The 17,576-nt window shown below is 40.3% G+C and overlaps 2 protein-coding genes across 7 annotated transcripts in view; one reads left to right on the top strand and one right to left on the bottom strand.

Annotated features, from left to right (window-relative positions):
- The window catches only part of mkrn4 (makorin, ring finger protein, 4), a 35,312-nt gene that overhangs the window by 16,043 nt on the left and 1,693 nt on the right, over nt 1–17,576 (top strand). For 3 of the 5 annotated variants that reach the window (XM_063065605.1, XM_063065606.1, XM_063065601.1), the window contains exons 4-8: nt 207–331; nt 777–970; nt 1,535–1,642; nt 5,850–5,979; nt 7,500–7,572. In XM_063065605.1, the coding sequence (XP_062921675.1) occupies nt 207–331; nt 777–970; nt 1,535–1,642; nt 5,850–5,979; nt 7,500–7,572 (630 nt within the window). Of the gene's footprint in view, nt 1–206; nt 332–776; nt 971–1,534; nt 1,643–5,849; nt 5,980–7,499; nt 8,303–17,576 lie in introns of those variants that run through there. The other 2 variants (XM_063065603.1, XM_063065604.1) reach the window with 2 other exon arrangements.
- The window catches only part of fance (FA complementation group E), a 37,189-nt gene continuing 28,520 nt past the window's right edge, over nt 8,908–17,576 (bottom strand). For both annotated transcript variants that reach the window (XM_063065598.1, XM_063065599.1), the window contains exon 11: nt 8,908–17,025. In XM_063065598.1, coding sequence (XP_062921668.1) covers nt 16,924–17,025 — 102 coding nt within the window. In that variant the 3' untranslated portion in view covers nt 8,908–16,923. The remainder of the gene's footprint in view (nt 17,026–17,576) is intronic.

Genomic DNA, 17,576 nt, shown 5'->3' with positions numbered 1-17,576 from the left:
TTCATTTGACATGATTTGCAGCTTTTTAGCATGGTTCAAGTTCAAACTTTAGAATTCCATTTTTGAAACATTGTGGGGTTTGCTTCACTGAAAATTTATAAGTGCAGATATTGACTTCTAGTATTTCTAGCCCAAGTTTATTTCAGTTATTGTCATTTCTTAAGAGTTTCCTGTTATACAGTGTAAAACTTGGTGTTACATTTCAGACTATTCATCAGCATCACAGGCAGCAGGTTCTGCTCAGCGTACGTGCCAGAAACCAAACAATGGAGTCAACCATTTAACTCAGGATGACCTGAAGGACTCTTTGGCTTCTCAATCTACTGTGAAGGTCTGCAATTACAATTTATGTAAAAGATCTACTTCTATTTATCCAACCCAGTTAACAACTGCATTTTTAAAGTTCTTCTGCTTGATATTTTGTAACTCTTGCATGAGAATTTTTTTAGGACTATATTGAATGAATTGGAATATGCTTCATGTCATTACGAATGAGTATTGTAAAACAAATTAGTTTTTTTTTATTAAAACAGGAGCAGTTATTACATAATTGTAGCATGAATGGAGGTTGAATGAGCATTATCTGTTGAAACAAACTGGATTCCCAAGTCTTGCATTCCTTCTCCATCCAAAAAAAAACTTAAGTAACTTCAGTTATTTAAGTTATCGCATAATTTTTCTGTGAGTTTGGTATTTTTCCTCTGATAGAATGCTAAAGTTTTGACTATAATGAATAAAAAGAGAAGAATGATTTACTGTCTTCTATTTACATTCAGAAAAAAATGACCACAAACCAGGCCTTTGAAATGAGCAAAGATATTATTTGTGGAATATGCATGGATAAAGTCTATGAAAAAACACCCTCTAAAGACAGGTGCTTTGCAATTCTTCCTGACTGCAATCACGCTTTCTGTGTGACCTGTATCAAGAAGTGGCGACACAGCAAGGGATTTACCAATAATATACTTAAGTAAGTAAACATCAAAAACTAAATTCTGTTTTTGTGCCATTTGTAAAATTGCTATTCTAATTGTCTTAATCATTGAATTGCCTGAAAAAGTGGTGTTTCAAGCAAGCAGTAAGGAGGTATACTGAACAGTGTAAATGTAATCACCAAATGTGCTGAATTGGTGGTTCCATATTAACTTCTGGGCGGTGGTGTGAGAAATTAATCTTTGCTACACTGTTCCTGATCAGAAAAACTGTTTTGGATCATTTTACTCTATAAACATTCTTGTAATTTAAAATAATACCGTAGAATATTCAAAGGTAATATTTTTCTTTTTAAAAAAAGAGGATGCTTGATGTTTGAGAGTATTTCAAGATGTCAAAGTGGAACTATTTCCATTACAATATTCTAAAATATCTGAATTTAAAATGTGCTGCATTTCCTAATTACAGTTGAATTTGGACTGTTATTGATGGCATTTAGAGGTTTGGCTAGACCCTCCATTAAACATTGAACATGAATTTTGATGGTATTTGCATTTTTCCTCTTAAGTGTCCTGGAAATTCAAATATTCTTTGTTTACAGAGCATGTCCTGAATGTAGAGTTGTGTCCAGTTACTACATACCAAACAGATATTGGGTAGTTGATGAAGAGAAACAGGAGCTTATTACAAAGTTCAAAGCTGAAAAGAGGTAGGTATATGATACTGCATACTGCAGTATCAGTATTAACTATTCGTTAATTGTGCATGCTATGGAAATTATGAATGTATACTATGTTCCACTTTTTTAAAAAAAAAAGTTACATTTATCTTAATCGACCTTGGACTCATTTTGTGACAACTTACACTCAGTAACCACTTTAGTTACAGAAGTGGGTCCTGGTGTGGTCTTCTGCTGTTCTAGTCCGTCTACTACAAGTTTCAATGTACAGAGATGCTCTTTTGCACACCACTGATGTAGCATGTTTGAGTTATTGTAGCTTTCCTGTCAGCTTGAACTAGCCTGGCCATTCTCCTCAGACCTCTCTGATTAACAAGGTGTTTTCACCCCCAGAACTGCCCTGCACTGGGTGTTTCTTGTTTTTGACACTGTTCTTTGTAAACTCTAGAGAATGCTATGCATTAAAATCATAGATCAGTTTCTGAGATACTCAAACCACCCCACCTGGCACCAACAATCATTCCATGGTCAATATCACTTGGATCACTTTTTTTTTCTTCATTTGATATTTGGTCTGAACAATAGCTGAACCTCTTGACCATGCCTGCATGCTTTTAATGCATTGAGTTCGTGTAATTTGTTTGACTGATTAGATACTTGCATTAATGAGCAAATGTACCTAATAAAGTGGTCACTGAGTGTGTATATATTAATGAGTTGGTGTTAAATTTGCTCATTTCCATAATGATCTGGCAATTATACCTCCTTGTGCATTTCACAACCAATGGTACTATGTAATGAAACTGGATGCAGGGATGGAACGTTGTACTTGATCTGTTTTATACCCACTGATATAGTTAGCTTTTAATTGTTGCTTCAGTTCAGAGACAATAGGAAATGGATGGATTATGTTGGCATTGTCTTTTTATTATTGTATGCATTTAAATATTCTCTTCCTGAGATGCAATGGCCATAATCTGTAACTTCTGTTGCTCAATCCAGAATATTTTCTTTTAGCTTCTACTTCCTGCTTTTGGTCAATGTGAGCTTTTACTATTGGAAGTAATTCTCAAACAACAAAATGTGATTGATTTATTTATTTTTACTAAGCCTCTTACATCCTCCCAAAAACCTGATTGGTAGGTTATGCTTAAGAGAAGTAAGAGAAACTCAGTAGATCAGACAGCATCTGTGGAGGAAAATGACTGATTGACATCGTAGGTCAAGAGAACTGAAAAAGGGTGGAGGTAGGTGTAGCCAGTATAAAGAGGAGAGAGAAATATGTGGCACAAGAGCTGCCAAGCAATAGTTACAGCCAGATGAGGGAGGAAAATGAAAATAGAGGCTGGGATTGATGGGTATAGATAAAGGGCTGCAGGACAAATCAGGCAGAAAAGAACCATGGAGAATGGAACTAATAAGGGAGGTGGGATAGGCGGATCGGAACAGTTCTGAGGGGTGGAATCTGGTGAAGGGAGTATGGATTGGATGAGGGGATAGGTGTTGTAGGAGTAACTGGGTAATTGGGGGGGAGGGAATAAAGAATTAGGCAACGGCTTGAAATTAAATGGGAACTGATGCAAAACCTCTGCAGAACCTTGCCATTTAGGCATAACATTGATTTCTTAACACCAGTTTGGTCAACTTGTATGGTACAGCTTGGATAGGAGTAATGCGTTTGTGGTTTCAAACTATGTACTTTAAACTTTGTACTGTAATTTCTTGTGGTATAGTTATCCAACTGACTCTTCTTGGTTTCTTGCTGGTTTTAGTCATAGTCATACTTTATTAATCCCGGGGGAAATTGGTTTTCGTTACAGTTGCTCCATAGATAATAGTAATAGAACCATAAATAGTTAAATAGTAATATGTAAATTATGCCAGTAAATTATGAAATAAGTCCAGGACCAGCCTATTGGCTCAGGGTGTCTGACCCTCCAAGGGAGGAGTTGTAAAGTTTGATGGCCACAAGCAGGAATGACTTCCTATGATGCTCAGTGTTGCATCTCGGTGGAATGAGTCTCTGGCTGAATGTACTCCTGTGCCCAACCAGTACATTATGTAGTGGATGGGAGACATTGTCCAAGATGGCATGCAACTTGGGTAGCATCCTCTTTTTAGACACCACCGTCAGCGTCCAGTTCCATCCCCACAACATCACTGGCCTTACGAATGAGTTTGTTGATTCTGTTAGTGTCTGCCACCCAGCCTGCTGCCCCAGCACAGAACAGCAAACATGATAACACTGGCCACCACAGACTCGTAGACCATCCTCAGCATCGTCCGGCAGATGTTAAAGCACCTCAGTCTCCTCAGGAAATAGAGACAGCGCTGACCCTTCTTGTAGACAGCCTCAGTGTTCTTTGACCAGTCCAGTTTATTGTCAATTCATAACCCCAGGTATTCGTAATCCTCCACCATGTCCACACTGACCCCCTGGATGGAAACAGGGGTCACCGGTACCTTAGCTCTCCTCAGGTCTACCACCAGCTCCTTAGTCTTTTTCACATTAAGCTGCAGATAATTCTGCTCACACCATGTGACAAAGTTTCCTACCGTAGCCCTGTACTCAACCTCATCTCCCTTGCTGATGCATCCAACTATGGCAGAGTCATCAGAAAAATTTCTGAAGATGACAAGACTCTGTGCAGTAGTTGAAGACTGAGGTGTAAATGGTGAAGAGAAAGGGAGACAAGACAGTCCTCTGTGGAGCCCCAGTGCTGCTGATCACTCTGTTGGACACAGTGTTGCAAGCACACGTACTGTGGTCTGCCAGTCAGGTAATCAAGAATCCATGATACCAGGGAAGCATCCACCTGCATCGCACCAGCAGAGCAGGGTGGATGGTGTTGAACGCAGTGGAGAAGTCAAAAAACATGACCCTCACAGTGCTCGCTGGCTTGTCCAGGTGGGCGTAGACATGGTTCAGCAGGAAGACGATGGCATCCTCAACTCATAGTCGGGGCTGGTAGGCGAACTAGAGGGGATCTAAATGTGGCCTGACCATAGGCCGGAGCAGCTCCAGAACAAGTCTCTCCAGAGTCTTCATGATGTGGGAGGTCAATGCCACCAGTCTGTAGTCATTGAGGCCGCTGGGGCGCGGCATCTTTGGCACGGATGAGGCAGGATGTCTTCCACAGTACAGGAACCCTCCAGAGCCTCAGGCACAGGTTGAATACATGGCGAAGTACTCCATATAGCTGAGGGGCACGGGCTTTGAGGACCCTGGTACTGACACCATCCGGTCCTGCAGCCTTGCTTGGGTTGAGACGTTTCAGCTGTCTTCTCACCTGTTCAGCTGTGAAGCCCACCATGGTGGTTTCGTGTGGGGAAGGGGTATAGTCATCAGAGCAGGGTGGGGGACTGTGAGGAGGGGTAGGAGGGGAGAGTGGAATATGTGTTGGTTGGGGGGGCCGACAACAGATGGCTAATGTGTGGGATGGGCAGGGGCCACAATGTCAAATCTGTTAAATCTTTTAAGCTTTCACATACTTGTGTATCAACCTTAAAGACTTCCAACAGGGTTTCTGTTGTGGTTAACATTTGGTTTTAAGAGATTTAATCAGACTTCTGATTCTTTCATGTGTACGAAGTTAGTTAAGGAAACCAATTCTTTACTTGGTACTACTGGCTACTCTACAATCTTGGTTGCTGTTTTCCTCTGCTAGATCCTTCAATTTCATGTTTGCTCTTATAAGCATTTAAGGTCCTTTGTAAACCAATGTAGGTGTTCTCTATCCTCTATTCTGGAATCACCTATTCTTCATGCACTTCATCCTTGCTCTTTCCAGCCAATCAATTTCTCCATGGTGACGATCTTGTGCCCTGATTAACAGGCACAGAGCTGAACCTCCCAAGAATTGGATGCAGTTTGTTCTAAGGCTAGTTTTTCTACTTGTATTCCTTTCTTTATGGGGTGATATCAAAGGTTCTACTTCTATGGGCAAAATTAGTATTTCAAAAGTTCAAGACCTGAAATTGCTGAAATGTGAGCTCTGTCCTTTGACATGTAAATTATTGTACTTGGGCAGGAGGGAAGTCCTCCTTGGGGCTGTTTTTCTTGATTCACTTCGGTATGGGTGGGATTGAGTTTGCTTTCAGAATGGCCTGCTGTGAGACACTATTTTGATTAACATTTTTTTGAACAAAGTTCAGGTGATGCTTAAATTTGAGATGAGAAAATTATAATCCTATTCCTGCTACAGTTAACTCACTTCTGCAATGACACTCTTCACAGGAAAATAAGATGCAAGTTTTTTCTGCAAAGTAATGGCAAATGTCCTTTTAAATCTGAATGCATATACTTGCACGAATTTCCAGAGGGATATCGGCCAGCTCGGCGTCAGCCAAGAAAGCAGAGCAATCATGTAAGAACATTTTACGTAATTACAAGTATTTGCTCCATTATTTGCATAATTGGTTTATTTTGTAGAATAACCTTGGTCTCCAAGCTAATTAGGCTGTACGTAACTCTTTGGCATATACTGAGGCAAGTTTACCATACTAAATTTCCATTTAGTATGATACAGCTTTAGTTTATTTACTGAAGCTAGTGAATAACCTAAATCAATGAAAATTAAACAGCAGCTAGAGATGGATGGCAAGAGGTTGAATCTTGGAGTGGGTTAAAAACCAGGCTGCGTTCACCAGCAACTTTGTGTGTTGCAAATTTTGAACTTGTGACTTTTATAATCAGCAAGCTTAGGTGATAGGTATATGGGTACAAATTATTATGTAACACAGGCTCTTAAATGAAAACCAAAGACCTGTAGATGTAGCATCATTTTAATATTTTGATAAAATAGCATAATGTCATTTTGTTGGAAATACTTAACAGGTCAGGCCACATCTGTGGGAAGAGAAATGTGAGTTAACATTCCTGGTATTTGAAATGATCTTAGTTTAAAGTTGAATAAGGAACAGCAGCCAAGGTAAAGAATTGATGGTTGGGGGGGTGAAAGATATATTCGATTGGTGAAATCTTTGACCCTGTGGATGCTCTAGTAATCTGTCAATTTACGGATGAAGGGGAGATTTAAGGTGATGGTGATGTACATATACTTGAAGCTTAACATTTTTTTGAATAACTAAGTTTTCCAGAAGGTTGGTTTGGTGGACTTTACATAGGTGTAGTAAAAAGAGGAATTTCCAAACTCTGCATCTTTGCATGGCAACTGTGATATTAACTCTGCTTCCATAATTTGTCACAAAGGCTAATTCCACTAGTGTTTTATACAAAATAGTTTTGGGGCTTGGAGATAAGTACGGCCAAGTTTCCTTAAAATTATTTTGTGGACAACTGATCATACAACTACATCATCAAATGCAAACATCGCTGTATTGACATTTTGGAAAGCTAATGCACTGCAGGTATGACCAGTACAGACATGGCTATGAGGCTTGCAGTCAAAAAAACATGTTTAACTGGGGGCCATTTTTAAAAATGGTGGTACATGAATCCAAAAGCAAGGAAATGGTAATCTGTTTTATAAATAGCAGAGCTTGGGAGAAATGCCTTGGTCTGAAATCTTGACTGTTTATTTCCATGGATGCTGTCTGAACCGCTTAAATTTCTCCAGTGTTGTGAGCTGGGAGAAGATGCAAAGGGCAAAGATCTGAATTATACCAAGAACTGAGAGTTTCCTTTTGAGGCATTTTGGAGATTTTAATAGTTCAAATTTGGGAGTTTTTTCTGGTAAATAATACCATTTATTGCTGAAATGAAGATTAGTAATGTGGATGGAACAAAATAATGGAACTGGTGAGGTAGTGAGGCTTAGGAATTTGCAAATTCATTATTTGCAAAACAATAAAATTAACTTCGGATTCAACATTATTAGCTTTGCATATTAAGATTTTAGGTTTAATATTTTTGTTTACCTCACAGCCTTCTTTTGGACTTGGATGGAACGATGACGACGACGATGATGATGACCTTGAGCGTGCCTTTCATCTTTTTGGTGTGCTTTCCCTTGATTCTTTTTTAGAGAATGCAGACTTTCATTATGAACTTTTTGATTCAGATCTGTCTGATTTTAGTCTGGATTATGATTTTGATTCTTCTTCTTCTGATGATTAATGGTGCAATCAAAGCCTTTAAGACTGGTGTAGTGCTACTGCATGTAGCAGGTAAATATTAATGACAGTAGTTTTTCCTATCTGGCAGTGCCGTTGTAGATAGCAGGCTAGTCCATACAGTTAGGTATTGGAATAGGTCTATTTACACTGGTCTATTGTTAGTAAATTTTATTTCTCAGTGTAGTGACACCAAAATCTATTATGCTACCTTATTTAAAGCTGGCAGTTTCTCAGCAATTCAAGTCCTTTAGATTGAAGACTTAAACACTTGCAAACTGAGTAGCACATGTGATGTATCTCAATGGTTTGAAAGATTTGTATTGTGATTTTCTGAAGAAGGATTGATTCTGCTGAATTCCGTGATCACTGCAGGGATAATATTCACTGGGGAATTGTCTGTTGCACCAAACTTTGTAAATGTGTGCTAGCAGGCCAACTGACGTGTATGCTGTAGTGATACTGAGTTACTACGCCAAAGTTTTAGAGCTGAATAATGTAGATTTGTAATGGCTACAATTGTCCTTTATAGGAACAAATGGACATTTATCATAAGAATCAGTGAGTTTAACATTTTTGTAACTTGATCAATAATGAGCTATTAATAAAATAAGCATATTTTTAAAAAAATTTGTACTAAAATGTCAAAATAAAACATTTGTAAGTAGGTGTGTATTTTTGCATTTTTGCTTCCAGTATGTTCTACAAAGTATGCATTTAAGGTGTGTTAACAAGTTTTAGTTTTAAGACTTGAAGCATCACATCACTTGCAGAAAGCCTTTCCCTGCCGGCACTGTAACCTGACTAACTTTAGATCTCTCTTAATAAATATCCAAAGCCTACTATTGCAGCAGTTTTTTACCCAGTGATGAATTTCCAAATGCTATGCTTCCCTCCCACCTTCAGCTCACCTGCTGTTAACTATCTATTTTCTTCTCTCTGATCATCTACCAGGCCTTGGGATATAGGGCTTGTCCTCTGCATCACTATACCCATTAGATGTGATTGCTGTAATAATCTTTGAGAATTAAAGATTGTTTGAAGAGTACACATGGACAAGGTTTGGGTTAGATATACAGGAGTTCCATTTATAGACCTTGCATTTTATTAGATTACTTGCAGAATTTAAATTCATCAGAAAAATTGCTTAATTTAGGTAGTATTTTCTTGATGCATGTAGCCTTCAGCTGTCTGTAATGCATTTGGTGCTTAATCCTGGGTTTATGATAAGTCATTGCTGAATGTGTGTGATGCAGCAGACTTCAACATCATAATCAGCAAGTTGTTTTTGTTCATCTCCCCTCTTGCTGTGACACCTGTCCTTTTAGCAGGAGAGAGCCTGTGGTATGTTGAATTGTCTGGTGAATTTTTTGTTGTACTGCAGATCATGGTATCTCTTTGGGGCTTTGCTAATTGCCTGCTTGGTAGATGTGGGTGCTGATGCTTTGCTGCTTGTTCTTGGGGTGATAAGGGGACTTTGGGGTTCTACATTTTTACTGTCACTTGTTCTTTGGGGTATTCAGATTTCATGGATATCTGAAGAGCAAGAATTTCAGGTTGTATATTGTATACATTCTCTGATAGTAAATGAAACCATTTGAAAATACTTTCTGCATTGTTACACAACTTTAAAAATTTAACTTGTAGCAAGGGAAGGGAAGCTGTTGCTGTCCTGCAAGGCTGAAATTGAGATGCCCTTCTAAGTTTTGTGGCTGACCAAGTGCTCCTATTCAAAGACCTGCCATACTAAAACATCTGTCCAGCTATGAGAAAACCCTCCTTCAAACTCTCTGCATAATCACTGAGTTGAACTGCACGTGTATGTAATGAGAGCTGTATAACTCATCCCCTTCTATCCTCGGCCACGAACTTATCAATCACCTGCTCCACGACTGCTGACCCAAGTGTGTAAATGTAGGAGGGGACTATGTTGAAAAATAAATGTGCTAGGTTTTCTAAAATTGACTCCTTCTACCTTAAGCCACGAAGTTGTCAATCACCCCTCATATTTTTCCTGGGAAGTTGTCAGTCACCATCTTGGACCCCTCTTCAAATATGTCCAAAACAAACCTCCCAGTTCTGTAGCCAGGCCTCCCAGTTTGGGGCTAGGAACCTGTACTCTATTGACTGCTTCTCCTGGATTCTATACACCACACTCACCACTATGTTGAGATATCTGTTGGTGCTCTCTCTGCCACAGCCCTGGGCCTCACTCTTCACTATCTCTCCAACACTTCACCCTCCACTGGATCTGAGGCAGAACACACTCTCATAAGACCATAAGATACAGGAGTAGTATTAGACTATTTGGCCCATTAAGTCTGCTGCGCCATTTCATCATGGCTGTTCCATTTCCCCTCCCCCATTCTCATGCCTTCTCACCAAACATTTCACACCCTGACTAATCAAGAACCTATCAACCTCTGCCTTAATACACGCAATGAACTGTCTTCCACAGCAATGAATGTCACAGATTTACTATCTGGCTGAAGAAATTCCTTTTCATCTCTGTTCTAACCTAAATGTAAACCCTATTCTGGGGTTATATTCTCTAATCCTGATTTATTTTTTAAAAATTTTCTTCACCCCCCAACCCACTATAAGAAACATCCTCTCCACATCCACTCTATCAAGGTCTTTCAACACTGGATAGGTTTCAATAAGATTTGCACCCCACTCTCCCAAATTCCAGCACGTACAGGCCAAGAGCCACCAAACGCTACTCGTAGGATAACCCTTTCATTCCCGGAATTATTCTTGTGAACCTCTGAACTCTCTCCAATATCAGCATATCCTTTTAGATAAGGGGCCTAAAACTGCTCACTATACTCCAAATGAGGCCTCTCCAGTGCCTTAATGCTTCAACATTACATCCTTGCTTTTGCATTGCATTTGCTTTCCATACTACCAACTCAGCCTGCAAGCCTAACCTTCAACTCCAACGTTCCTTTGCATCTCAGATTTTTGAATTTTCTCCCCATTTGGAAAATAGTCTATGCTTTTTTTTTTAATTCCTTCTAACAAAGAATTAGACCATACACTTCCTGACATTATTCCACCTGCAACTTCTTTACCCATTCTCCTAATCTAAGTCCTGTAGCTTCTTGCTTCAACACCACTGGCCCCTCCACCAATCGTTGTACCCTCTGTAAACTTGGCCACAAAGCCATTAATTCTGTAATCCAAATCACTGCCATGTAACAAAAAAGCAGTCCCAACACTGACCTGTGCAGAACACCACGAGTCACCGGCAGTCAACCAGAAGAGGCCCCATTTATTCCCACTCTTGGCCTCCTGCCAATCCTCTATCCATGCTAGTACCTTTCCTGTAATCCCATGGGCTCTTGTTAAGCAGCATCAACAAGGGCCTTGCCTTTGTGCCCCTCTGTCCATATCTGAGTTCCACACCTGCCATGATGCTGATCTCTTTTGTCACCTTCATCCCTGAGCCTAGATTTCCTACCCTCTTCCTGGCCATCAGCCTGCTGGATCTTTTCATCTACAACTGTCTCAACCTTAAGAACTCCACTTTATTTGAAATTCACCCCTTCTGATCACACTGAGCTGTCTGCACCAATCCCTACCTCACCATCAGACCTACTGACAAGAGGGTGCTGTTGCAGTCTGACAAACTCCTCTCTGCTGAGGCCAAACAGCAGCACTCAGATATCTTCTCTTATTTACCCCTTTAACAGGACTGCACTAATGAGCATCAGGCTCCTGTCTTCCCACACCATCACCAACCTCCTAGACCAGGGGTTCACAACTTTTATAAGCAATGGACCCTTCACCATTAATCAAGGGGGCTGTGGACCCAGGTTGGAAACCCCTGCCCTAGACTCTGGAGATCCATTGCCAACAACCTCCATTGTTCCTGCACTGCTTGTTTCTACTTTCTACCCAAGATCCACAAACCCAACTGTCTCAGTAGACACATGCCTGCATTCCTTGACTCCATTTTGTCCCCCTTCCTACTTACATCTGTGATACTTCATATGCTTTCCATCACTTGAATCATTTTGTTTTGTGATGCTGATTGCCTTATTTCCACAGGACATTGTCTATACAAATCAACCACCACTACCCGCAAACCCTTATCAGGAAGGCCTTAAAGCTCTCCATTTCTTTTTGGACAACAGACCTAACCAGTTCCTCTCCACCCGCAACCTGCATCTAGTGGAACTGGTTCTCTCCATAAAGCAATTTTTCTTTTGGCTCCCTCTTTATACTGAGTGCCAATGAAGGTCAAGGCCTGAAATGTCAACTGTTTATGCTGCTTCATATATGTTGCCTGAGCTACTGCGACCCTCCAACATTTTTGTTACCAGAAGGGGTTCCTCATTTCACAGCAGTAACCAATGTAAAGCCTGCTATTTGTATTTTTACACAGGAAGATTTGATTTCTCAAGGTGTGAAAGGCCAATATGGATATTTGTGAAGATTCTTTCATAGTTGGTTTGGTGGACAAAGTTGGAAAAGTCCAACCAGAAGATCAAAGTAGGATTAGGGCAATCAGCCCTTCAAGAATAATCTATCCAACAATCTTTACCATCATTTTTTGTGCTATCATAATACCTTGCTTCCAAAAAACATCCACAAATCTCTGCCCTTACAGTTTTGTGAGCAGACTTGGGCCTCTACAGTAATCCTTTCTGTGAACCTTCTCTGAACCCATAGCATTGCCAACACATATTTTTAAGATATATGTATGAAGAGTGTTTGATGGCTCTGGGCCTGTTGTCTCCAGCATTTAGGTGAATGAGGGGAATCTTATTGAAATCTATGATTATTGAAAGATGTTAATGGAGTGGATGTGGAGATGTTTCTTATGGGGGGGGGGAGTCTAGGACAAGAGGGCACAGCCTCACCGTAGAAGGATGACCCTTTATAATAGATGAGGAATTTCTTTAGTCAGAGGAGGGTGAATCTGTGGAATTTATTACCACAGATGGCTGTAGAGGCAAAATCATCATGTATATTTAAAGCAAAGGTTGATAGATTCTTGACTAGTAAGGGGGTTAAAAGTTGCAGGGGAAAGGTAGCAGAATGTGGTTGAGAGGGATAATAAATCTACCATTATAAAATGATCGAGCAGATTATCCTATATCTTATCCTGTTTGAATGAACACTAGCTGTACCTCCAGCCTAAAAAAATTTAATGCTTCTTCACCCTGACAGAAGGTGTAAGGGCACCATTGGTAGTGTAGTGGTTAACATGACATTATTACAGCTCAGGGCATTGGAGTTCAAAGCTCAATTCTGAACTGTTGTGCCTTTTTGTATAAATCACTTCTTCCACACGATGGCAGTAGTCATTTACTGTAGAGAATAGGGTTGCTAAGGAATGAAGTTCTCAGCTCCAGATTCACACAAAGTGTAGTTGGCTTATCAGTATCTTAAACTGCCCTGGAATTGTCCTTGATTAAATGTTTCAAATTGTTAATTTTAATAACACTTAATGTGTTAGTTGGCCTTTCCATTAAGCACAGGACTAACTTACAGTAACTGCTTGCTCTAAGCATCTACAACTTTCACTTAAAATATTTAATACTCAGTATTAGCAAATGTTCAATAGTTACTACAGTATTTTCTTAGGACAAGCAATATGGCAACATTATTCAGTAACTCCATAGTTCTTTTCCTTCAAAGGATAAATTGTAAACAAATCTCACATTCTCTTCATACATTTGTAAAGCAATTAGAGTTCCAGTGCAAATAGAAGTAAAGAAAACCTACAGTGCAATACAGGCCTTTCAGCCCACAATGCTATACTGAACATGTACTTGTTTTAGAAATTACCTAGGGTTACCCATAACCCTCTATTTTTCTAAGCTCCATGTACCTATCCAGGAGTCTCTTAAAAGACCCCATTGTATCTGCTTCCACTAGTCGCTGACAGCTCATTCCACACACTCTCATTCTGCATTAAAAAAAACTTAACCCCTAACATCCCTTCTATACCTATTTCCAAGCACCTTAAGACTGTATCCTCTCATGTTAGCCATTTCAGCTCTGGGGGAAAAAGCCTGACCATCCACATGATCAATGCCTCTCATTATTTTATACACCTTTATACTCCATCGCTCCAAGGAGAAAAGGCCAAGTTCACTCAACCTATTCTCGTAAGGCATACTCCCTAATCCAGGCAATGTCCTTGTAAATCTCCTCTGCACCCTTTCTATTATTTCCACGTCCTTGCTGTAGTGAGGTGACCAGAACTGAGCACGATACTCCATGTGGGGTCTGACCAGGGTCCTATACAGCTGTAACATTACCACTTGGCTCTTGAACTCAATCCCATGGTTGATGAAGGCCAATACACCGTATGCCTTCTTAACCACAGAGTCAACCTGCGCAGCACCTTTGAGTGTCGTATGAACATGGACCCCAAGATCCCTCTAATCTTCCACACTGCCAAGAGTCTTGCCATTAATACTATATTCTGCTATCATATTTGACCTACCAAAATGTACCACCTCACACTTATCTGGGTTGAACTCCATCTGCCGCCTCTCAGCCCATTTTTGCATCCTATCGATGTTCGGCTGTAACATCTGACAGCCTTCACACTATCCACAACACCGCCAACCTTTGTGTCATAAGCAAATTTACTAACCCATCCCTCCAATTTCTCATCCAGCTCATTTATAAAAATCATGAAGAAATGGGGTCCCAGAACAGATCCCTGAGGCACACCACTGGTCACCGACCTCCATGCAGAATATGACTCATTTACAACTACTCTTTGCCTTCTGTGGGCAAGCCAATTCTGGATACACAAAGCAATGTCCCCTTGGATCCCATGCCTCCTTATGTTCTCAAGAGGCCTTGCATGGGGTACCTTATCAAATGCCTTGTTGAAATCCATACACACTACATCTACTGCTCTACCTTCATCAATGTGTTTAGTCACATTCTCAAAAAATTCAATCAGGCTCATAAGGCATAACCTGCCTTTGAAAAGCCATGCTGACTATTCCTAATCATATTACGCCTCTCCAAATGTTCATAAATCCTGCCTCTCAGGATCTTCTCCATTAACTTACCAACCACTGAAGTAAGACTCACTGGTCAATAATTTCCTGAACTATCTCTACACCCTTTCTTGAATAAGGAAACAACATCCGCAATCCTCCAATCCTCTGGAACCTCTCTCGTCCCTGTTGATGCAAAGATCATTGCCAGAGATTCAGCAATCTCCTCCCACAGTAGCCTGGGGTATATCTCGTCTGGCCCCAGTGACTCATCCAACTTGATGCTTTCCAAAAGCTCCATCACATCCTCTTTCTTAATGTCTATATTCTCAAGCTTTTCAGTCTGCTGTAAGTCATCCCTACAATCGCCAAGGTCCTTTCCATAGTGAATACTGAAGCAAAGCATTCATTAAGTACCTCCTCTATCGCCTCCAGTTCCATACATACTTCCACTGTCACACTTGATTGGTCCGATTCTCTCACATCTTATCCTGTTGCTCCTCACATACTTGTAAAATGCCTTGGGGGGGGGGGGTCCTTAATCCTGTCCACCAATGTCTTCTCATGGCCCCTTCTGGCTTGCCTACATTCTTAAGCTCCTTCCTACTAGCCTTATAATTTTCTAGATCTCTACCAATACCTAGTTTTTTGAACCTTTTGTAAGCTTTTCTTCTTGACTAGATTTCCAACAGGCTTTGGGCACCATGGTTCCTGTACCCTACCATTCTTTTCCTGTCTCATTGGAATGTACCTATGCAGAACACCACACAAATAGCCCCTGAATATTTGCCACATTTCTGCCAAACAGTTCCCTGAGAACATCTGTTCCCAATTTATGCTTCCAAGTTCCTTCCTGATAGCTTCATATTTCCCCTTACTCCAATTAAACACTTCCCTAACTTGTCTGTTCCTATCCCTCTCCAATGTTATGGTAAAGGAGATAGAATTATGATCACTATCTTCAAAATGTTCTCCCACTGAGAGACCTGACACCTGACCAGGTTCATTTCCCAATACCAGATCAAGTACAGCCTCTCCTCTTGTAGACTTATCTACATAATGTGTCAGGAAACCTTCCTTAACACACCTAACAAACTCCACCCTATCTAATCCCCTTGCTCTAGGGAGATGCCAATCAATATTGGAGAAATTAAAATCTCCAACTACGACAATCCTGTCATTATTGCATCTTCCCAGAATCTGTCTCCCTATCTGCTCCTCAATGTCCCTGTTACTATAGGGTGGTCTATAAAAAAACACCCAGTAGAGTTATTGACCCCTTCCTGTTCTTAACTTCCACCCACAAAGACTCAGTAGACAATCTCTCCATGACTTCCTCCTTTTCTGCAGCCACAACACTATCTCTGATCGGCAGTGCCACACCCCCACCTCTTTTGCCTCCCTCCCTGTCCTTTCTGAAATATCTAAAGCCTGGCACTCTTAAGTAGCCATTCCTACCCCTCAGCCATCCAAGTCTCTGCAATGGCCACAACATCATAGCTCCAAGTCCTGATCCAGGCTCTAAGCTCATACACTTTGTTCATGATACTCCCTGCATTAAAATAGACACATCTCAAACCATCAGTCTAAGTGTATCCCTTCTCTTTCACCTGCCTATCCTCCCTCTCACACTGTCTACAAGTTTTCTCGATTTGTGAGCTAACCGCCCCTTTCTCCGTCTCTTCAGGTCAGTTCCCACCCCCCAGCAATTCTAGCTTAAACTCTCCCCAATAGCCTTAGCAAACCTCCCTGCCATGATATTGGTCCCCCTCGGATTCAAGTGCAGGACACACCTTCCCCAAAAGAGGTCCCAATGATCCAGAAATCTGAATCCCTGCCCCCTGCTCCAATCCCTCAGCCACACATTTATCCTCCACCTCACTCTATTCCTATACTCATTGTCCGAGATTACTACCTTTGAGGTTCTTCTTCTCAACTTCCTTCCTAACTCCCTGTAGTCTGTTTTCAGGACCTCCTCCCTTTTCCTACCTATGTCGTTGGTACCAATATGTACCACGACCTCTGGCTGTTCTCCTTCCCACTCAGGATATTGTGGCTGCCATCAGAAACATCCTAACAAAGGGCAAGGCAGAAATTAATTGTATTCAAATGCACACAACAAAGTACATCAATTTATTATTATGACTTGCACAGAGTTATCTTCACCTATTCTGATTCTTGAGTTGAATTACAGACCTTTGGAAGCATGTACTCCAATCAAGAAAATGAACAACTTCTGTTCAACATTAAACATAAAACAAGTTATACGGTAATATGTTTTAGTGCTGCCTGCATTGACTTCTTCAGAAATGTTGTATGTACTGCCAAAACATGGGACAACGTGTTCTTGTGAACGATTGTTATCTAGATAAAACAAAAAAGATACAAATGTTATATTTTAATTAAACATCATAATGGACAGTTTTGAAGTCTAGAAACGATACCTAGTTATAAGGGTGGTTAACTCATGGCACATGGCATGCAGTGTTACCCTGATTCTTTAAACCCATAATAAAAAGATACATAATGATGATCTTTATTTCCAATTGAAGTAGCCAGTACTTTTTTCAACCTGAATCTTAGAGCAAGAAAACGTTTACAGCAGCCAGAAAGTTGCAACATGATGTTGGGTGATTCATTTTGAAATCCTCGCAGACCTGGTGTACATGTTAGTATTTTCTCTTTCTGCATAAATATAATCTAAAATGTGATTAGATCTTCACATAAATCCTAGAACTAGATAAGAACACCCAATTAAATAAATAACACAAAAAACATTATACTTGTTCATTTATTTATTGAGAAAAATTATCCAATATTACATGTATTTGTTGGAAAAAATGTGAACCTTCAGTAACTGGTGTGACCCCCTTGTACAGCAATAACTTCAACCAAACATTTCTGGTAACTGTTGA

Source organism: Mobula hypostoma, chromosome 13 (assembly GCF_963921235.1).
Source record: "Mobula hypostoma chromosome 13, sMobHyp1.1, whole genome shotgun sequence".
Classification (NCBI taxonomy): domain Eukaryota; kingdom Metazoa; phylum Chordata; class Chondrichthyes; order Myliobatiformes; family Myliobatidae; genus Mobula; species Mobula hypostoma.
Note: the sequence above shows the minus strand (reverse complement) of the source record. Positions and strands in the feature narration are given on the sequence as shown.